The following is a 23777-nucleotide window of genomic DNA, read 5'->3' as shown; positions in this document are numbered from 1 at the left end:
TGTAATTGGTTGCTATTGGCAACATGGGCAATCTTACTGTTAGGGCTCAGTCAAATGGGCGTTTTTAAGTGTGCATGTTACTTGCGTTTGCGATCCACATCTATTAATAACCAATGCTTTTCAATGGCAGCGGTCATATGCCTGATATTTACCTGCACAGAAAAATGCGCAGCGGTAAATATATGGCAGCAGATTTTAAAACGCAGGTAACTGTGGCATCCGTCTTTTTTGGATGTGAAACCCTGTGCTCAATGGGGCCGGCGGCAGCAGTGCTGACCCTGTTAAGAACATACAGTGAAGATCACGATCCTCTGGCACAGCTGTGACAGCTGTGGCACAGGAGCGCAATGTTCTCCCCTTGAATGCAGTGATTTTTCGGGGAAGGGCTTTAAATATAAGCCCTTCCCTGAAAAATCATCCCTAAAATGTGTAAAAATAAAAAATATATATATACTCACCTCTCCGCAGCTGCCAGGGCTCAGGTGCAACCAGCCAGGTCTTCTCCCTGAACTGCTGTGAAGTGCTTTCAGCAGGTGGGGGTTTAAAATCCCTGCTGCTGAAAGAACTGCCTCTGATGGGCTGAGCACTGTGACCAATCAAAGGCAGCACTCAGCTATTAAATGACAGCTGAGAGCTGCCTCTGACTGGTCACAGTGCCCAATTAGAGGCAGCACTTTCAGCAGGCAGAGATTTGAAATCCCAGTCGCTGAAAGCACTTTAGAGCAGTGCAGGAAGAAGACCCGTCTGGATGTCTGAGTCCCGGCAGCTGCGGAGAGGTGAGTATACATATATTTTTTACACATTTTAGGGTTGATTTTCAGGGAAGGGCTTATATTTTAAGCCCTTCCCCGAAAATCACTGCAGGGCTTGCTGGCAGCCCATTACATTTAATGGAGCCGGCTCCATTGAATTCAATGGAGAACTTCGTGCTCCTCTTCCACAGCTCTCACAGCTATGCCAGAGGATTTCTTCATCTCCGCGGGGAGTCCCCTTGTCACTGGACACTATGACAATGTTGTCACTGGACACTATGAAGAAATCCTCTGTCACAGCTGTCACAGAGTCATTTTTGTGACTATTTCTGAGGGTAATAGCCAGGGGATTGTCCATCATTATGGACTTGGAAAGCAGTTGAGCCAAAATTAATTTCATCCATAAGTGGGAAAAAGATGAGGAGTCAAGGTGAGAATATGAGTGTGGAACAATATATGAAGCCAGGGGTGTACCTAAGGGCTCAGGGGCCCGGGTGCAAAAGTTCAGCTCGGTGCCCCCCCCCCCCCCCCCCCCCCTGGGCATCCACCCCACACTCCCCTGTATCCATACCTAGATCGTGCTGCATACATGATCTGCCCCTTGGCGTAATTTTTCCAAACATGACGCATTTCCTGAACATAAAAATTTGTTTGTAGCCCCGCAGGCCACTCTCACACACACCGCTTTCCACTGCTATTAGCGCGGTGTCCCGAGTGCCGTACTAACCGCGGTACAACACTCCCATAGATTTTAATGAAGTTACTCAAATCTGCGCTCGAACATGGTGTTTCTAACGCTGTGATTTTCGAGAGCTGCCTGTTCTATTTTTGCGTTTTCGTGGTTTTCAACACACCTCATCACATATCACAATGATGGGGTGCATTAAAAAGCGCAGTCAAACGCTGTAACCTGTGTTCGAAAATGCTGCTTGAAATTCCGGTAAAAATGCCACGATTTCAAAATGCGTTTTCTGAACACGTGTGAGAGTGGCCTTGGGGGGTGAGGGTTCATGTTTTTGTTGCACTTTAGAACCACAATAAAGGAAAACTCATAAAAAACCTGCATGCAGTATTTAAAGACCACATACGTTATTAAGGAGCTGCAGGCACAATCAAAAACTGCATGTTTTTAATGCTTTTTTTAATTGTGTGTAAAGGGTGCAAATAAATACAGTAAATCCAGGGAGATGTATAACTTATACCAGCGATAGATAGATAGATGAAGGAGGGAGACAGACAGACAGACAGATACACACACACACACACACACACACACACACACACACACACACACACACACATATATACACTTACCCCAGGGCCCGGTCCACTTCTCCTCCATGTGACAGCAGCAGGCATATTAACACATTCTGCCGCAGTTCTCCAGCGCGGCCGATTCACCCAATCAGCTGGCTGGAATCGGCACATGTGACTACACAGCGTGCACGCGGATTGCCTGCAGCAGCCGTGTGCACTACACAGTACAGTTAAGCAGCCGTGTACTACACACTCCACTTAAGCAGCACGGGGTTAGGTTTAGGGTTAGGTTTAGGGTTAGGGTTAACTAAACCTAACCCTAACCCCAACCCTAAACCTAACCCTAAACACTAATCCTAAACCTTAACCCTAAAGCTTAACCCTAACCCCAACCCTAACCCTAAACACTAACCCTAAACCTAACCGTAAACCTAACCCTAAACCTAACCCTAAACCCTAACCCCGTGCTGCTTAAGTGGAGTGTGTAGTACACGGCTGCTTAACTGTACTGTGTAGTGCACACGGCTGCTGCAGGCAATCCGCGTGCACGCTGTGTAGTCACATGTGCCGATTCCAGCCAGCTGATTGGGTGAATCGGCCGCGCTGGAGAACTGCGGCAGAATGTGTTAATATGCCAGCAGCAGGAGAGGCAAACTCAGAAGCTTCCCGTACAGCAGGAAGCAGGGGGCAGCACATGATCACATGATCACTGTGCCTTGCCGTCCCATGTGACTTCCTCCCTCCTCCCCTGCCGGCCCATTTGAGTTCCTCTCTGCTCTTCCTCTCAGGCTGGCCGTTCTAGCTGCCGCATGATGGGAATCTTGCTGCAGACAATACGGCCAGCCATTAATGCACTGAATGTGCATGTGGGTATGGCAGAGGGGGGCGGCCTCGGGGCCCGCTGAGCGCAGGGGCCGGGTCGCCATGGCAACCCCTGACGCTACGCCTATGTATAAAGCATTACATGTAACCATAGCAAAATGCCTCAGGTTCATTACATCAGCGTCTAGCTGCAATTTTATTGGCTGTTTTTTAAAATATTCTTCCTTTGATAACTTGCTGTTAGTTTTCTCATGATACCAAACCAATGAGGTTATAGTAGAATCACTTTTATTATGTCTTTTAAAGAACAGAAACAATATTTTAATGGATTGTAATGAATTTTTATTGTGTTTTGAAAGGGTCCAATTTGAAGAATGGTTGGATAACATATGAGTTTGTTAATCTGGTAGAGGACCTGAGACTGAGGAAGACACATATCACCCATAGGGATAAGAAAAAGAATAAATGCATACTGATATTTAAAGCTTACCCCTTTAACAGCAAATACCACCACTGTATATATGAATCCAATCACTGATATAGCAACCAGACACATCAAGAATCGAAACGCGTCTTGATACAGTTGGAAGTTCATAGGCTTAGGATATAGAATTGATCGCACCATGTCTCCTTTTGCTGTGTTGAAACCTGTATGAAAAAAGCAGCACTCATCAGCAAATTAAGGGAACATTGAAAAGATAGCCCTACCTTTTTGAGAAATCGGTTCGCTAAACTTATTATTTGAAGCAAACTGATCTATTTACAAACTGAAGGTTTGATGCACTTTCTAATGGGATTTATACAGACCAAAGGGATCACTAGGCCATTAGATCCGTGGGTTGTGCTCTGGACCATAAGGCCTCATGTCCACGGGCGGGTTGGATTCCGCATGCGGGAGCCTGTAGCAGAATCTGACCCTGCTGGTGGCTGGCGACCCTGCGTACCTGTGTCTGTAGGCGGCAGCATCCGTGCAAATCTCTATCCTTCTGGGACATCTGTACTGTGGATGGTCCTCATGGCTTGCCGTCGGACATGCACAGTACAGTTTTTTTGTTTGTTTTTTTAAATCTCCTGCTTCTGAATTTGTGGCCCATCTGCAGTGTCAACTGTGGACAGACCGCGGATCGGATGGTTTCCATTGATATCAATGGAAGCTATCCGTACGGGAACCGCAGTGAAATGGAGCATGCTGCGATTTGTGTTCCACATCAAAAGATCCACAAAATAAATCTGCATGCTCAATTCAGGTGCGGACGCCAATGCTTCTCCAAGGGCGGCTTGAATTGCGGATCTTCCACGCGGATTCCGCAAATCAAATCCGCCCGTGGACATTGGTCCTTAGGCCATTGCCCCAAACCTCTGAGCTGAGGCTTCCCTATGGTGCAGCTGCAGATCTCACTGTAATTATGAGGTCCCAAACATGGCGAAGATGTGCCCAAGTGAGCTCAGCAGCTGCTGGTACAAACCGTGCGCTGTTCACAGTTAATACTCTCTCTGACTCCTTTCAACACTGCAGTGGACTGCAGCATCTTCTATCTTCCTCCTCTGCCCCATTCTCTGGTTCCTCTTATTCTGAGTGCTGGAGGTAAGGGAAGAAGATAGAAGATTCACAGACTGCCATGTGCTGCAGTGTGTAAGGAGTCATAGGGAGAGCAATAATAGTGAACAGTGCAGTCAGTATGCTTACAGGAATTTGGGCGGTATAACAGGGTCCCACTACTATAGGGCACAAAGAGGGAATTATAGGGTGTATAAAGGGGGCTCACTAGAGGGATAAATGGGGCATTTGAAGTGGTGGGTGGCATAAAGGAAGCATATTACATAAGGGCTCAAAGGGGGCAATTATTGCGAATGTGTAAAACAGATATTGCTGTAGGAGTTAAAAGGAGGCATTATTGTGGGAGCATAAAAGTGGCTTATTACTTTGGGGCACAAAGAACGCATTATAGTCTGGGCATAAAGGGGGTTTATTTTGGGGCCAAAAATAAAGTGTGTTACTTAAGTCAGTGTTTCAGGCACTGATAATTATATCACCTGAGCAACACTGAAATCCTTAAAACATGACCTGTTGGGGATCCCTGAGGACTGGAGTTGAGAAACACTGACTTAAGTGACACTAAACGGGCACTATTGCCGTGTGGGGGCACTGAGAGGAGCAGTCTTGTAGTAGCGTAATGACATGCAGAGATGCATCATGGCTGGAAGAAATATTCATGTTTGATTTGCGCCAAGATAAACAGAAAAAAGAAAAGTGGATGAGTACAATACGAGAAGACGTCCCATGTGATCACTGACTATACGGCTAAGTTCACACCTGTAGGAAAATAGCATTTAAAAAATTAATGTCATTGTCAACATGTCTTTTATTGTGTTTTTTAAAACAAAACCCAGCATTGGTTCTGTTGGGGTTATCATACGGTTTTTATTTATTGGTATCAGCAAGAAACTGTTGTAAATACAGTGTGCAGTTTGCACTTTTTTGTTTGCAATTTATTTTTAGGCCTCAGTCAGATGGGCGTTTTTTGCTGCACATGTTACTTGCGTTTGCGATCCGCATCTATATAGAACCAATGCTTTTCAATGGTAGCGGTCACATGTCCGATTTTTAAACGCGTATAAAATTCTCACCTACAAAATATAGAACATATGGGTGTCAATGGATGCCGTCACGCATTTTTTTTAACGCGCGCAGTGCGATCTTTTTTACGCACAAATAAATGGATGTAAAAAACGCCGTCTGACTGAGCCCTTAAGAAGGAAACTATTCAGCATCATTCAAAATTATTCAGTGATTATGTAGTGGTAACTAGTGGTCATGATCTGACGGTATTATTTGGGTCTTGTGTAGTGGTAATATTTGTAATTACTGCACTTTATGTAGTAGTTTTTATTTAATAACACTATAGTAGTAAAATGCAGTCACTATGTAGTGTTAATGGTGTATCGGTATTATTTAGGCTTTGCAAAGCAGGGTACCCAAATAGCTCAATGCATCGAATTAAAGGAATTCCATCTTTATTGAAGCCACACATCTAATTACTGCAGTAATATTTGCTCCTGGTATAGTGGAACAATTTTATAAGATAATGTTATAAGATAACTATATATGTAGGGGGAGGGGGTTAGATGTCTTGGGGCTTGTGCAAAAAAAATTTAAAGACCCTAGCAACACCCCTATGTAGCATCAAAAAAAAGGCAAGCTATAATGCGTAAAAAAACCGCAAGTGTGCAGGAGCCCTAATACAAACCATTTGTAAGTCAAGAAAATACTAGTATTATAAAGGGTAAATGGTAATTGATGGCTAGCTACCAACTGTGTATTGGGGCCAACTTTTCCCCCCAATACATTTTTGGAAAATCGTATCACTGATTCGGCTGCCGTGCGGTTTGGTTTGTGAGTCATATTCTGATGTATCTTTGTACCATGAAACTATACATGATGTGTACATTGTGTAGAAGTTTACCTATTTTTGACTGAAAAAGTAGTTATTAGTCAATGAAGTTAACACAATGGTAGACGATGTACCAACCTGTTTGCAGCACAACAGCGGTTACAGATGAGGAGCCAGATGCTGTCGTCTGAATCACTTCAGTTCCACAGAATAGCACATGCCTTTTGTAATCTTCCCCACTATGGATTTTCCAGGGGGTGCAGTTTATCACTTGATCAAGGGTAGTTTTAGTAACTGGAATACTTTCTCCTATCGGAAGACATATGATAGATGGTGATTCTCTAGCTAGGAAACCTATACATTTTGTCAGGACCAGAGGCTCACAGGTCTGTTTCCTCACCCCGATCCTGTCACACAGGCGGCTGCCGTGCGGCACAGGGAAGCCGCAGTCCTTGTCACCTCCCCTGGCCGCTGGACTCCTCCTCGCTGCCAGGTTGCTAGGGACGTGGCGGAGGCTTCCTGGATCCATGGCAATTCGGCACACATCTTCCTCTCTGCCTCCCGCAGGGCTGGGGGCAGGGTCCCCAGCGGCGCTGAGTGTTCTCGGTGGCTGTCAGACTTCCCGCCCCAATCGGCTGCTGGGGCGGGAGCTCTGACAGGATTTAAACCTGTCTGTATGTGCAATGGTTGCCAGTGTTAGTTTGGTCTTCCAGCTGCACCCACGTATTGTTTGACTCCTGTTTTGACCCCGGCTTTTTAACTCTCTGCTTTCTGGACCTGACTTTGTTTTTGCCTGACCCCCTTGTAACGCATACCCTCCTCTTGCCGACCCGGATAGGCTGACCATCCTACTGTTTGCTTGTCTCCAGTGTCTGTTTGTCGTCCCCATGTCCCACCACTCTAGTGAGTGTAGGGACCGCTGCCCAGTTGTCGCCCTGGGGCTTAGCCCCAGGGGGCAAGTAGGTAGGGACAGGGGTTGCAGGTTTCTTCAGTGACTTCCAGTATCCCGGACCCTGTCCTGACACATTTCTCAATAACTTTTTGAATTTTGTATGCTTCCCTACAAAAATTGAATCAAACCTTTGTACATAATCTTTATCCATGCCAATTTTTGTAGGTAAAACACAAAAAAAGGTTTGGTACCGTGTTAGCCAGTAGAGCAAAGTGTGATTGTTCTCATTGATAGAAACCGAGTAATCTTGTAGATATGATACCTTTTAATGGCTAACAAAAATACATGATGTTATAGCGAGCTTTCCTCGGGCATAATGAGAGGCCTCAAAGCTCGCTATTACATCATGTATTTTTGTTAGCCAATAAAAGGGAAAAGTAACCGAAGGAACTCTTGCACTCTGGCGTGAAGTTTGAAAAGCTAGCGAAAGGGAAGACATTTACCTTGTTCAGGCACAACTACTCTCTGTACCATCTCAAAGACGTGTTACTGAAATAGCTTGACCTCGGCTATCTTCGGTGATCCCATTAAAGTGAATGGCAAGGTGACGCGCATGGATGGCCACTACTGTCAAAATTTTTGGATATGCTGGGAGTGATTTCTGTGAGTTGGTGAGGGTCTCAGCAGTCAGATCCCTATTGATCGGCAAGTTATGATGTGGATGGGGAATAACTTGTCAAGATGGGAATATACCTTTAAAGACCTGAGACTAGCACATTTACACACAATTACTCTAGCCTACTTCACATATTCATTAAATGATAAAGCCAGGTATCATTAGTGCAGATGGATTGAAAGACAGATGCAAACTAAATTTGGCATCAGTTTTTAAATGTGTTCAAATCAATTGAAAAGAGAAAAAGAAAAATTTAGGAGATCCAAATGTGTACGTCTTTTACACAGGCCGACAGTCGTTCAAACGACTGCAAGACCGCTGACGTCACCACCAAGGTTGTCAGCGCTCGTACAAAGTGTTTAGACTGAAAAACTTCTCTCTGGATCACTGGGCTCTCACTGGCTCTCCGCTCAACACTTCACCTTCTATGATAAGTGCTGAGCAGAGAGCATTCACACGTAATGAGAAGCCAGCGAAAGTTTTTTCACTGATTGAAAGTCAGCGATAAACAACCATGAACGAATAGTTTGACCAAATTTTGAACGATAACCGTTACGTGTAAATGGGCCATTAGTCCTTAAACACACTGCTAAGCATGGGGCCCTACTGTATTCTTGATTTTTAGGCTCACTGTACTTCACACACACATTTTTGGAGGCTTTTTTTATGCATTTCTTTTACGTACCTTTTTACAGACATTTTTGGGTAATTCATACACTTTAACATGTATTTTTTTGGCATTTTTCATGTGCTATAGAGAAGACCATGCAAAATGTCAGAAAGAAACACCAAACTTACTGTTTACTGGGAAAACAAATATGCATAAAAACAAACAAATGCCTAGAAAAATTCCATAAAAAGACGAGGTAATTTTCCTCTGCGTGACATAACCTTAACACCGCCTTCACACGGGCAAGAAAGTCGCGCGAGATTTGAGCGTTGAGAGGGGTCATACACATGAGTGATCTTTTTTCCTGCATAGCACCTGCATGTTGTATCTTGCTGCATGATCTCGCACTGCAGCCGCATTGCACTCAATGGGACCGGCGGCAGCAGCGCCAGCCCATTGAAAGCAATGGGACAACTATGCTTGGCGGCACAGAGCGTAGCTGCACCTGAACGAGGGGAATCCCTTACCTTTCGCCAGCTTTTCGAACTCCACACCAGATTGCAGAAGTTTAAAAAAAAGAGAGGGAAGATAGGTGCCTTCCGATATTTCCCATACGTAGTATTAACAGATCCTATCATTTCTCAGCTATACTATTAACAGGTGAGAATGCCGATAGTGAAAATGAAAGCATTAAAATCCTATTGAAATCAGTGGTTTCGGTTTATCCCAGTATATAGCCGTGATTATCATGGCCGCATAACGGAAGAAATACATGCTCATCTGAATAAGCCCCAAGAAGCACGACTATTTAAACATCCATGTGCAAGTATTGTTGTACTGTTTTTTTTCTGTTGGGTTCCATACGAATTCTGTTGTATTACATCTAGGCTATGTGGCACATTACGGACTGCCATACAATTGTGTTCAAACAGACTCTATCTAGTGGTGTTAAGAATGTAGTCCAGAAGTTTCCTAGATATTAATACCTGTGAAATTTACATGGGATATGGAGGAGTAATAGCATTTTGTAGTAGGGACCAGATTCAACAATTAACATACCTGTATAGTGCCGGATAATCTATTATACAGTTACAGAATAGTAATACATACCTGTCAGCATGCCTTCATTCACTATGCAGCTGCCCCTCAGTAAAATGCAGTCACAAGGAAGAAAAAACCTTTTTCCTGTAAGAATAATTAGATCTCCGGGGACCAAGTGCCTAGATTCCATCTCCTCGTCACCTATAAAAATTACAGTATTACAGTATAAAATCACATAAATTGAGAGGAATTGTGTAATTTGACAATCTAAACAAAGTAGCAAAGGAAAAAACTGATGTCGATATAATGCGTAAAGCTCCAATATTTGTAAGGCTAGGACTACACTGCGACTATGGATGTGACACGTGTCATACCGCCATAGATCGCAAAGTCACACTGCATTTAATGCATGTAATGTAAATGAAGGTGGTCGCTATGTAGAGGGGGTGACATGTTCTGCATAATGTGTGATATTTTATTGTAGTTCTGCCATATTGGGCTAGCATACTTGGTGTGTGAAGTAACAAACCCAGTTGTGTAAATTTAGGACTGCTGTTTTTTACAGGAACCGTTCAGTGCCCTCTACTGTTACTGCCTGATATAGCCTATCTACTGAAGGTATAGAATAGGCTTTGATTGGCAGCAGCCATTGTGTGGGATGTTGGGACACCAGGGACAAGAAAGTGCACACAGTTCCACTGTGAGTTCTCATCAGAGAAGTGAGAAGCTATTAAGCACGGCTTCCAGTTAGTGCCTAGTACCAAGCCCTCCAGTACAGCCAGAACCTGATTTGGCCTATTGCCTGTTATAGTCTGGAGTACAGAGAGTTAAAAAGCATGAACCTGGGGTAACTGGGACCTATTCAAGGAAACGGTTGAAGTTGACTGTTTTGCTGGTGTCTGGACCTGTCACGTGATGTCCTGTTGCCCCGTGCTACTGACTCTCAGACTGAGGGCTGTTGTGTTTATGACGTTCAGAGCGAGTAAACTCCATTGGTAAATTACAGAAACTATGCTACCTGGCTCTCCAGAATCATGGGACTTTGATTTGTTGTGTATTGTTAAAGCTATGTACCATGCTGGCTCTGGTTAATTACTCCATTTTTATCCAAATACTTGCATACATGCTGTTTAATAATTTGTTTAAAGATCTTTCCCAGTATAGAAGTCAGGCTCACAGGCCTGTAGTTTCCTGGATCCACCTTCTTCCCTTTTTTGAAGATAGGGAAAACATTTGCCCTTTTCGAATCTTCTGGGACTTCTATTGTTCTCCAGGATATTTCAAAGATTATGGCAAGTGGTTCAGCAATTACCTCCACTGCTTGTTTTAGTATCCTAGAATGTAATTCATCTGGACATTGAGACTTGAATTCATTTAAGTTAGCTAAGTGTTCCCTCACCATCTCTCTGCTTATAGATAACCTGCATTCTTTTATTCCCCCAGTAGTACAGGGAAGATCAGTTGATGTTCCAACTACTTTCTGAGAGAAAACAGATACAAAATAGGAATTTAAAAGTTCGGCCTTCTCAACATCATTCTTAACCAATTCACTATTTTCATCTTGTAAGCATCAAATAGCATCTTTGACTTTTCTTTTGCTTTTAACATACCCCCAAAATCTTTTTTTGGCCTGTGTTGCAAGCCTCAACTCATTATGAGCTTTAGCTTTTCCTACACTTGCCCTACAGTTTCTGCAGACCACATTATATTCTTCTTTAGATATTCCCCCCTCTTTTCATTTGATAAATATATTTTAACATGTGTGCAACTTCTGTGTTCATCCATCCTGGTCTCTATAAATGCTTCCCAGTCCTCCTTCTTTTAGGGATTGTTAACGATTGTGCTTTGAGAATCTCATTTCACAACATTTCCCAACTTTCTTGGACATTTCTGTCCTTAAGAGCATCCAGCCATTGGATTCTTCCTGTCCTCTTTCTGAGTTCATTAAAATCTGCCTTTCTGAAATCCAACCTGGAGGTCTGAGTTTTCTCAGGTCTTCCTCCCCTTTTTTATCCAAAATTCAAGATAGCATGGTCACTGCCTCCTAAGGTCCAATAAATACTAGGGAACTTCTGTGGCAATTTTGTTTATGCAAAATCCATAGTATTTATAATATAAGCCAGCTCTTTACAAAGGGAGGGTTCTGTTAACTGTACCATGAAGCTAGCCATAGTAACACAGTATGTGAGGCCGAAAAAAAGACACGTCCATCCAATTCAGCCTATTACTCCCCAATGTTGATCCAGAGGAAGGCAAAAAAAAAAAAAAAACGCCAGTGAGGTAGAAGCCAATTTTCTTCATTTAAGGTAAAAAATTCCTTCCTGACTCCATTCTGGCTATTGGAATAATCCCTGGATCACCAAACATTCTGAAGTAATTAATTATTATAACATATAATATTGTATCATTAAGAAAGACGTCCAGGTCTCTCTTGAACTCTTTTATCGAATTTGCTATCACCACATTCTCAGGCAGAGAGTTCCACAGTCTCACTGCTCTTACAGTAAAGAACACATTTCTATGCTGGTGTAGAAACCTTCTTTCCTCTAGATGTAGAGGATGCCCCCTTGTTACAGTCACAGTCCTGGGTATAAACAGATCATGGAAGAGATCTCTGTAATGTCCCCTGATATATTTATACATAGTTATTAGGTCGCTCCTCAGATGGCTTTTTTCTAAACTAAATAAACCCAATTTTGATAACCTCTCTGGGTATTGTAGTCCATCCATTACAATATTTTTTAGCTGAGAGCTATGCCCCTTGTGGCTTCCCCCTCCCCCATTCACATGCACGCTTAGCTTGGCAAAGCATGCCTGTGTTCTCAAAATGGTGCGTGGAATAAGCTGCGCCAGATACCTCTGAATATTCCTTGCAAACAAAAGAAATGGACATATTGAAATCTAACATGCTTAACCCTACTTTCTTCTGACATCTGATGTCAGGGAGAGTCGGGCCCCCCATGCAGAATAGATGGTGGCTGGTCCTGCCAATGAATATGGCCATATTACATAAAAGATGTAGGAACATTGCATAAAATTAAATGTATTTTCTTAAACTAGAAACCTCAATCAAAAGAATGAAGCAATACATTTTAAAGAGCTACTTGAAGATACTTACCCCCATCGCTGGTGTGTACAGTTACCATGGCGCTATTATTGGATTCCACCAGTCTGTTCAGTTTTACGGATTGCTGTATAGGTGAAGTACATAGATAAATAAATAACTTATTGTAAAGAATTACCGAGAAGAAATGTCTACATTGGTTTGGTTTATAAGATTAGTAAGGTAAACATAGGAGGAACAGGTGAATGACAAGCACAAACACATGATCTAACTTTCATGCAAATCGCCTACTGTAGCGTATGTCTCTCACAGGCAGAAGAGACGTGTCGCATAAATATTCTACAAGCCAGTCGGGGTCCTACTTTATTTGCAGTTTTAAATCATGTATACATTTTAATTTCCTTCCATCTAAGCCATTTTTTCAGGCAACTTTTTGTTTTTTATTTCCCCACCTTCCAAGGGTCATTCTTTTTTCTATATTTTTGTATTTCTATCAACATAGTTCTATGGGGGCTTGCTTTTTGTGACCTAACTCATTATGCATTGGAAAATAAATAAAAAACTGTAGAGTGAAAAAAAATACTTGAATTTTTTGGGATTGCTATTTCCTTTTCTGCTGCTGCCAAGCAAAGAATTGGTCACAATTCTGCAAGCGGATTTTACCTTTTTCAATAGGCAATTCCGCATTTGAAATTCGCAGAGTTGAATCCTTGCGAAAATTATGCAGAATCAGCGTTAAGAAATGGCATGTCACTTCTTTTTTGCCCCATGGGGCTGTGCAATACGTATCTGGAAAAATGTGCGCCATATAGTCTACAGAATGGATTCCCATTGAATGGGATGCGGATTTGCTGTGGAATTTGCAAAGGAATCGACATAGTCTGCATGTCAAAAATCCCCCATGTGAATGTAATCATTGGTTCTAAATCTAAAAGAAAATAAATATTTATCCAGAACAAGCTATACCCCCAAACATTTTCAATTCAGACTGGTGTCACATGGGTATAAGTGTATTTAAGTGCGCATTTTCGGCACATATTTGCGTTTTTTACTGTAATCTCTGCACGTGCAAAAAGCATGCCACCATACTTCCATTCATTGAAATGGGCAATTGTAGTAATTAGTTCAACTTGTGTACTTTCCCGGAGCAAGTACGCCGGACAATAGAACACGCTGCATATTTTTTGGCACAAAGGAAAAGTTCACGCTAAAACAAGATGAAAATTATAAGATAGTGAACTTTCTTGTTGTCGTACTGACTTTCTAAGAATAGTCTGCAACATATAGTTATTTAAACTAAAGATAACATCTAACTTGGCATCACGAGATACTTAATCATTTCAGGATTTTGTGTATTTTCTCCATGCGCTCCACCTCTCCTCATGTCTCTCTAAGTTAACTTGTACAAAATAGACATGTCTCTTTGTTATAATGTTTATTAAAAAATAAGAAAAACACTGAGGATGTAAAGATATGCTCTGTACTTGTTACCCAACATTCTTGTATGATTACGTATGTAATGCATATCAAATACTGTACTGTACTACTTTCTTAACCTCAATAAAAAAATCTAATGGTTAAAAAAAAAAGATGAAAATTATATTGCAGCTATAGTACTTCAATGATATTGTTGCTATTTTTAAGACTACAATACTTTAACATTAATCTGCAGAGTAAGACATACAGTACCTGTCTAAGGTCATAAACAGTCAGAATGATGGACAGCATTGTCATCACTACGATAATTGTAGAATATTCAATGTATCCTTCTGAAAACCATAAACTAAGGCTGGCGGCTTGAAAGAGATAATAAGCATTAAATACCTAGCAAAAACAGAAATATAAAACATAAGTACATTTTATAGCATTCTGTTAAATTTACATACTTCATAACAAAAATTTACACTAAAAGTACTGAAAGCTGCCAGAATTAACAGGGTAAGAAAAATGTCTGAAAGAAATTATAGTATATAGATATAATGATATATTAAGGTTTATAGTCATGCAAGGGCTATGAGACTCATAGGGCACGGAAGACCTGGGGCAGAATGCCTCCTGTCCCACTGCAGGGGCCCCCGCTCTAATGACTCGATCCAGGATCAGCAATAAAAGGGTCTTCATCACCCAAACATTAGTGCTGAGTACTGGAAAGCGTAGAATGACTCTTTCTCTTGGCTCGTGATCTGAGCAGGAGACGGGTTGAGGAGTCAGGCTATGCTCTGTACAGGGTTTACTGTCTGGTACTAGTGTGTCAGGGATGAACATGGCTCTACTTCTTCTGGAGGACCAACGGTGCGATGGGAGAACTCTATTACTTTACAGAGCCACAGAGAGGGCACTATTACTTTGTGGGGCCATAGAGATGGCAATATTGATTTGTGGGGCCACAGGGGGTGTATTGAGAGGTTCATTGTAAGTAAAAGCAGAATGTGCAGAGTGCAAAGAGATGACTATTGACTGCAATAGGTATTCATGGTGTTCTGGACCTAGATAGAGAAGAAAAGGGAAAGCAGATGACTCCAATCAGAGAAGACGTCACAAGTGATCACCGGAGGCAACAGTATTGTAATCTGTCTCAGGGCTCAGTTAGACAGGCGCTTTTATGTGCAAATTTTTTGTGCTCAGAACGCAAACACACAAAAATTTGCGTGACTTAAAGACTTAAAGGGATTGTCCCGCGCCGAAACGGGTTTTTTTTTTTTTTAACCCCCCCCCCCCGTTCGGCGCGAGACAACCCCGATGCAGGGGTTAAAAAAACAACCCACACAGCGCTTACCTGAATCCCGGCGGTCCGGCGTCTTCATACTTACCTGCTGAAGATGGCCGCCGGGATCCTCTGTCTCCGTGGACCGCAGGGCTTCTGTGCGGTCCATTGCCGATTCCAGCCTCCTGATTGGCTGGAATCGGCACGTGACGGGGCAGAGCTACACGGAGCCGGCATTCTACACGAGCGGCCCCATAGAAGACTGCAGAAGACCCGGACTGCGCAAGCGCGGCTAATTTGGCCATCGGAGGGCGAAAATTAGTCGGCACCATGGAGACGAGGACGCCAGCAACGGAGCAGGTAAGTATAAAACTTTTTATAACTTCTGTATGGCTCATAATTAATGCACAATGTACATTACAAAGTGCATTATTATGGCCATACAGAAGTGTATAGACCCACTTGCTGCCTCGGGACAACCCCTTTAATGGCGTCACACTTAAAGAAAGAAAAACACACTTGGCTGCATTTATGCGCGCATAAAGTGCGCTGCCTGATATCCTGATATGACAGCTGCAGCAGGAGATTCCTTGTATGTGAAACCCCTTAATGCTGTCACATCTAGGGGTTTCACCTTGGTCAATGGGGCCGGTGGCAGCAGCAGCAGCTCCATTTACATACAGAGAAGATCGCGATCCTCTGCTACAGCTGTGACAGAGTATTTCTTAATCTCCGTGGGGAGTCCCCTTGTCACTGAACACTGTGATAGCATTGTCACAGTGTCCAGTGACAAGGGGACTCCTCACGGAGATGAAGAAATCCTCTGCTACAGCTGTCACAGCTGTGGCAGAGGACCGCAATGCTATTCCATTGAATTCAATGGAGCCAGCACTACAGCCTGCTCCATTGAAAGAATTAAGGTGCTGGCAAATTTCGGTGAGGGGTTTAAATATAAGCCCTTCCCTGAAAAGCATCCCTCAAATGTGTAAAAAATAAAAAAATATATACTCAACTCTCCGCAGCTGCGGGAGCTTGGGTGCATCCAGCCGCATCTTCTCCTGAATTGCTTGGAAGTAAAATTTAAAATCCCCACCTGCCGAAAGGGCTGCCTCTGATTGGCTGAGAACTGTGTCCAATCAGAGGCAGCACTCAGCTGTTGAATGATAGCTGAGTGCTGATGTGCTCAACCAATCATAAGCAGCACTCAGCTATTCATTGAATTCAATGAATGGCTGCATTCAATAAATGGCTGCTAGAGTTGAGCGAACGTACTCGTCCGAGCTTGATGCTCGATCGAATATTAGGGTGTTCGGGATGCTCGTTACTTGTAACGAGCACCACGCGATGTTCGGGTTACTTTCACTTTCATCTCTGAGACGTTAGCGCGCTTTTCTGGCCAATTGAAAGACAGAGAAGGCATTACAACTTCCTCCTGTGATGTTCCAGCCCTATACCACCCCCCTGCAGTGAGTGGCTGGCGAGATCAGGTGTCACCGGAGTATAAAAATCGGCCCCTCCCGCGGCTCGCCACAGATGTGGTCTGACATAGCTGAGGGAAAGTGCTATTGTGTTGGAGCTGCTATAGGGAGAGTGTTAGGAGTTATTGTAGGCTTCAAGAACCCCAACGGTCCTTCTTAGGGCCACATCTAACCGTGTGCAGTACTGTGGAGGCTGCTTTTTGCAGTGGTGCACATTTTTTTTTTTTTTGGTATATCGGCCGTGCAGAGCATTGCGCCCTGCAGTAATACTCCAGGGACAGAAGTGGTGGTTAGGCAGGGACAGAAGACATATTAATTTAATATAGGCAGTGGGCCTTTGCTAAAAAAATTTGTTCGAAAAATCTATTTGGGCTGCCTGTCACTGTGCTCAGTGTTCTGGGTCTGTGTGTGCTGGGTGTAGTAGTTCTACAAAATCATACGCAGCCAGCTAAGTGTTACAGCAGGTTTGCGCCAAATAATTTCCTGGCTCTGTCTGGGCTCTGAAATCACGGCTGTGTTGCAGTTAATAGTGCAACACTCTGCAGTGCAGTGACATACCCTAGGGCCAGAAGTGTGGAGGCAGGGACAGAAGACATATTAATTTAATATAGGCAGTGGGCCTTTGCTAAAAAAAATTTGTTCAAAAAATCTATTTGGCCTGCCTGTCACTGTGCTCAGTGTTCTGGGTCTGTGTGTGCTGGGTGTAGCTGGCTGCGTATGATTTTGTAGAACTACTAAGTGTTACAGCAGGCTTGCGCCAAATAATTTCCTGGCTCTGTCTGGGCTCCGAAATCACCGCTGTGTTGCAGTTAATAGTGCAACACTCTGCAGTGCAGTGACATACCCTAGGGCCAGAAGTGTGGAGGCAGGGACAGAAGACATATTAATTTAATATAGGCAGTGGGCCTTTGCTAAAAAAATTTGTTCAAAAAATCTATTTGGGCTGCCTGTCAGTGTTCTGGGTCTGTGTGTGCTGGGAGTAGTAGTTCTACAAAATCATACGCAGCCAGCTAAGTGTTACAGCAGGCTTGCGCCAAATAATTTCCTGGCTCTGTCTGGGCTCTGAAATCACCGCTGTGTTGCAGTTAATAGTGCAACACTCTGCAGTGCAGTGACATACCCTAGGGCCAGAAGTGTGGAGGCAGGGACAGAAGACATATTAATTTAATATAGGCAGTGGGCCTTTGCTAAAAAAATTTGGCCAAAAAATCTATTTGGCCTGCCTGTCACTGTGCTCAGTGTTCTGGGTCTGTGTGTGCTGGGTGTAGTAGTTCAACAAAATCATTCGCAGCCAGCTAAGTCTTACAGCAGGCTTGCGCCAAATTATTTCCTGGCGTTCCGTAAGCGAAGTCAGCCTCCAACCACAGGCCAATAAGCGGCACATTTAATTACAGCGTTCTGTTTCTGAATTACTGGTAATACAGCATGCTGAGGGGTAGGGTTAGGCCTAGAGGACGTGGACGCGGCCGAGGACGCGGAGGCCCAAGTCAGGGTGTGGGCACAGGCCGAGCTCCTGATCCAGGTGTATCGCAGCCGACTGCTGCGGGATTAGGAGAGAGGCACGTTTCTGGCGTCCCCACATTCATCGCACAATTAATGGGTCCACGCGGGAGACCTTTATTAGAAAATGAGCAGTGTGAGCAGGTCCTGTCGTGGATGGCAGAAAGTGCTTCCAGCAAGCTATCGTCCAGCCACAGTTCTGCGCCGTCCACTGCTGCAACTCAGAATCCTCTGGCTGCTACTCCTCCTTCCTCCCAGCCTCCTCACTCCATTACAATGACACATTCTCAGGAGCGGGCAGACTCCCAGGAACTGTTCTCGGGCCCCTGCTCAGATTGGGCAGCAGTGGTTTCCTCTCCCACCAGAGGAGTTTATCGTGGCTGATGCCCAACCATTGGAAAGTTCCCGGGGTCCGGGGGATGAGGCTGGAGACTTCCGGCAACTGTCTCAAGACCTTTCAGTGGGTGAGGAGGACGATGACGATGAGACACAGTTGTCTATCAGTGAGGTAGTAGTAAGGGCAGTAAGTCCGAGGGAGGAGCGCACAGAGGATTCGGAGGAAGAGCAGCAGGACGATGAGGTGACTGACCCCACCTGGTTTGCAACGCCTACTCAGGACAGGTCTTCAGAGGGGGAGGCAAGGGCAGCAGCAGGGCAGGTTGCAAGAGGCAGTGCGGTGTCCAGGGGTAGAGGCAGGGCCAGACCGAATAATCCACCAACTGTTTCCCAAAGCGCCCCCTCACGCCATGCCACCCTGCAGAGGCCGAGGTGCTCAAAGGTCTGGCAGTTTTTCACTGAGAGTGCAGACGACCGACGAACAGTGGTGTGCAACCTTTGTCGCGCCAAGATCAGCCGGGGAGCCACCACCAACAGCCTCACCACCACCAGCATGCACAGACATATGATGGCCAAGCACCCCACAAGGTGGGACGAAGGCCGTTCACCGCCTCCGGTTTGCACCGCTGCCTCTCCCCCTGTGCCCCAACCTGCCACTGAGATCCAACCCCCCTCTCAGGACACAGGCACTACCGTCTCCTGGCCTGCACCCACACCCTCACCTCCGCAGTCCTCGGCCCCATCCACCAATGTCTGTCAGCGCAGCGTGCAGCCGTCGCTAGCGCAAGTGTTGGAGCGCAAGCGCAAGTACGCCGCCACGCACCCGCACGCTCAAGCGTTAACCGTGCACATAGCCAAATTTATCAGCCTGGAGATGCTGCCGTATAGGGTTGTGGAAACGGAGTCCTTCAAAAGTATGATGGCGGCGGCGGCCCCGCGCTACTCAGTTCCCAGTCGCCACTACTTTTCCCGATGTGCCGTCCCAGCCCTACACGACCACGTCTCCCGCAACATTGTACGCGCCCTCACCAACGCGGTTACTGCCAAGGACCACTTAACAACGGACACGTGGACAAGCACAGGCGGGCAGGGCCACTATATCTCCCTGACGGCACATTGGGTGAATTTAGTGGAGGCTGGGACAGAGTCAGAGCCTGGGACCGCTCACGTCCTACCCACCCCCAGAATTGCGGGCCCCAGCTCGGTGCTGGTATCTGCGGCGGTGTATGCTTCAACCACTAAACCACCCTCCTCCTCCTCCTCCACAACCTCTGACTCGCAATCAAGATGTGTCAGCAGCAGCAGGACGTCCCCAGCAGTCGGTGTCGCGCGGCGTGGCAGCACAGCGGTGGGCAAGCGTCAGCAGGCCGTGCTGAAACTACTCAGCTTAGGAGATAAGAGGCACACGGCCCACGAACTGCTGCAGGGTCTGACAGAGCAGACCGACCGCTGGCTTGCGCCGCTGAGCCTCCAACCGGGCATGGTCGTGTGTGACAACGGCCGTAAGCTGGTGGCGGCTCTGCAGCTCGGCAGCCTCACGCACGTGCCATGCCTGGCCCACGTCTTTAATTTGGTGGTTCAGCGCTTTCTGAAAAGCTACCCACGCTTGTCAGACCTGCTCGGAAAGGTGCGCCGGCTCTGCGCACATTTCCGCAAGTCCCACACGGACGCTGCCACCCTGCGCACCCTGCAACATCGCTTTAATCTGCCAGTGCACCGACTGCTGTGCGACGTGCCCACACAGTGGAACTCTACGCTCCACATGTTGGCCAGGCTCTATGAGCAGCGTAGAGCTATAGTGGAATACCAACTCCAACATGGGCGGCGCAGTGGGAGTCAGCCTCCTCAATTCTTTTCAGAAGAATGGGCCTGGTTGGCAGACATCTGCCAGGTCCTTGGAAAGTTTGAGGAGTCTACCCAGGTGGTGAGCGGCGATGCTGCAATCATTAGCGTCACCATTCCTCTGCTATGCCTCTTGAGAAGTTCCCTGCAAAGCATAAAGGCAGACGCTTTGCGCTCGGAAACAGAGCCAGGGGAAGACAGTATGTCACTGGATAGTCAGAGCACCCTCCTGTCTATATCTCAGCGCGTTGAGGAGGAGGAGGAGGAGCATGAGGAGGATGAGGAGGAGGGGGAAGAGACAGCTTGGCCCACTGCTGACGGTACACATGGTGCTTGCCTGTCATCGTTTCAGCGTGTATGGCCTGAGGAGGAGGAGGAGGAGGATCCTGAAAGTGATCTTCCTAATGAGGACAGCCATGTGTTGCGTACAGGTACCCTGGCACACATGGCTGACTTCATGTTAGGATGCCTTTCTCGTGACCCTCGGGTTGCACGCATTCTGGCCACTACGGATTACTGGGTGTACACACTGCTCGACCCACGGTATAAGGAGAACCTTTCCACTCTGATACCCGAAGAGGAAAGGGGTTCGAGAGTGTTGCTATACCACAGGACCCTGGCGGGCAAACTGATGGTAAAATTCCCATCCGACAGCGCTAGTGGCAGAAGGCGCAGTTCCGAGGGCCAGGTAGCAGGGGAGGCGCGGAGATCAGGCAGCATGTACAGCACAGGCAGGGGAACACTCTTTAAGGCCCTGGACAGCTTTATGGCTCCCCAGCAAGACTGTGTCACCGCTCCCCAGTCAAGGCTGAGTCGGCGGGAGCACTGTAAAAGGATGGTGAGGGAGTACGTAGTGGATCGCACGACCGTCCTCCGTGACGCCTCTGCCCCCTACAACTACTGGGTGTCGAAGCTGGACACGTGGCCTAAACTCGCGCTGTATGCCCTGGAGGTGCTTGCTTGTCCTGCGGCTAGCGTCTTGTCAGAGAGGGTGTTTAGTGCGGCAGGGGGAATCATCACAGATAAGCATACCCGCCTGTCAACCGACAGTGCCGACAGGCTTACACTCATAAAGATGAACAAAGCCTGGATTTCCCCAGACTTCTCTCCTCCACCAGCGGACAGCAGCGATACCTAAGCAATACGTAGGCTGCACCCGCGGATGGAAGCATCGTTCTCTATCACCATCAAAAACGGGGACATTTTTGCTTCATCAATCTGTGTATAATATTCCTCCTCCTCCTGAAACCTGACATAATCACGCCGAACGGGCAATTTTTCATAGGGCCACAAGGCTCAGTCATATAATTTTTCTAAACAATTTTTATACGTTTCAATGCTCATTAAAGCGTTGAAACTTTCACCTGAACCAATTTTTTATTTTAACTTGGCTGCCTCCAGGCCTAGTTACCAATTAAGCCACATTAACCAAAGCGATTGATGGGTTTCACCTGCCCTCTTGGTTGGGCATGGGCAATTTTTCAGAGGTACATTAGTACTGTTGCTACACCAATTTTTTGGTGCCGTCCCCTACAGTGTAATCCAATTGATATTTTGCCCACCTGCATTAAACATTACATTACCTCAGCTGTGATGGGCAATGCAATGGGATACATTTATGTACCGCCGGTGGGTTCCAGGGAGCCACCCATGCTGTGGGTCCACACGGAGTTGTAACTACATCTGTCCACTTCTAAAGAACCCCAGTCAGACTGGGGCATGCAGTGTGGGCCGAAGCCCACCTGCATTAAGCACGACATTACCTCAGCTGTGATGGGCAATGCAATGGGATATATTTATGTACTGCCGGTGGCTTCCTGGCACCCACCCATGCTGTGGGTCCACACGGAGTTGAACCTACATCTGTGCACTTCTAAAGAACCCCAGTCTGACTGTGGCATGCAGTGTGGGCCGAAGCCCACCTGCATTAAGCACGACATTACCTCAGCTGTGATGGGCAATGCAATGGGATACATTTATGTACCGCCGGTGGGTTCCAGGGAGCCACCCATGCTGCGGGTCCACACGGAGTTGTAACTACATCTGTCCACTTCTAAAGAACCCCAGTCTGACTGGGGCATGCAGTGTGGGCCGAAGCCCATCTGCATTAAGCACGACATTACCTCAGCTGTGATGGGCAATGCAATGGGATATATTTATGTACCGCCGGTGGCTTCCTGGCACCCACCCATGCTGTGGGTCCACACGGAGTTGTAACTACATCTGTCCACTTCTAAAGAACCCCAGTCTGACTGGGGCATGCAGTGTGGGCTGAAGCCCACCTGCATTTAATCTGACGTTAGCTCTGCTGTCCAGGGCACTGCAATGGGATACATTTGTGTACAGCCGGTGGGTTCCAGGTACATGCTGTGGGTGCACACGGAATTCCCATTGCGGAGTTGTTCCTGCCTGTGACTATTTAAAAAAACCGCGGTCTGACTGGGGCATGCAGACACCTTAACAGAATGAATAGTGTGTGGCACATGGGTTCCCCATTGCTATGCCCACGTGTGCAGTTCCAGATGGAGGTGGCACAGTATTGGATTTCTCATTGCTTCTGTACAGCATTGTGGGCTATCGCCCCGCCCCTTTTAAAGAGGGTTGCTGCCTAGCCGTGCCAACCCTCTGCAGTGTGTGCCTGCGGTTCCTCCTCATGGCAGACGCACTTATAAATAGACATGAGGGTGGCGTGGCATGAGGGCAGCTGAAGGCTGCGCAGGGACAATTTGGTGTGTGCTGTGGACACTGGGTCGTGCGGGGGTGGGGGGTTGGGCAGCATGTTACCCAGGAGAAGTGGCAGCAGAGTGTCATGTAGGCAGTGATTGTGCTTTGTTGGAGGTAGTGTGGTGCTTAGCTAAGGTATGCCATGCTAATGAGGGCTTTTCAGAAGTAAAAGTTGTTGGGGGGGGGGGCCCACTCTTGCCGGTATTGTGGCTTAATAGTGGGACCTGGGAACTTGAGATGCAGCCCAACATGTAGCCCCTCGCCTGCCCTATCCGTTTCTGTGTCGTTTCCATCACTTTCTTGAATTGCCCAGATTTTCACAAATGAAAACCTTAGCGAGCATCGGCGATATACAAAAATGCTCGGGTCGCCCATTGACTTCAATGGGGTTCGTTACTCGAAACGAACCCTCGAGCATCGCGAAAAGTTCGTCCCGAGTAACGAGCACCCGAGCATTTTGGTGCTCGCTCATCTCTAATGGCTGCCTCTGATTGACTGAGTGCAGCGACAAATCACAGGCAGCTCTCAGCTGTCATTCAATAACTAAACGCTGCCTCTGATTACTCACAGTGCTCAACCAAGCAGAGGCAGCCCTTTCAGCAGATGGGGATTTTAAATCCCCACCTGCTGAAAGCACTTTACAGCAGTTCAGGTGAAGACCCGGCTGGATGCGCCTGAGCCCCGACA

At 46.2% G+C, this 23777-nt stretch overlaps 1 protein-coding gene across 2 annotated transcripts in view; it reads right to left on the bottom strand.

Annotated features, from left to right (window-relative positions):
* The window catches only part of LOC136626962 (probable cation-transporting ATPase 13A4), a 119301-nt gene that overhangs the window by 50411 nt on the left and 45113 nt on the right, over positions 1 to 23777 (bottom strand). For both annotated transcript variants that reach the window (XM_066601919.1, XM_066601927.1), the window contains exons 7-11: positions 14196 to 14330; positions 12561 to 12633; positions 9512 to 9643; positions 6362 to 6532; positions 3322 to 3479 (exon numbers count right to left, since the gene is read on the bottom strand). In XM_066601919.1, the coding sequence (XP_066458016.1) occupies positions 3322 to 3479; positions 6362 to 6532; positions 9512 to 9643; positions 12561 to 12633; positions 14196 to 14330 (669 nt within the window). The remainder of the gene's footprint in view (positions 1 to 3321; positions 3480 to 6361; positions 6533 to 9511; positions 9644 to 12560; positions 12634 to 14195; positions 14331 to 23777) is intronic.

Source organism: Eleutherodactylus coqui, chromosome 1 (genome assembly GCF_035609145.1).
Source record: "Eleutherodactylus coqui strain aEleCoq1 chromosome 1, aEleCoq1.hap1, whole genome shotgun sequence".
Classification (NCBI taxonomy): domain Eukaryota; kingdom Metazoa; phylum Chordata; class Amphibia; order Anura; family Eleutherodactylidae; genus Eleutherodactylus; species Eleutherodactylus coqui.
This window is presented reverse-complemented; position numbering and strand designations above follow the sequence as displayed.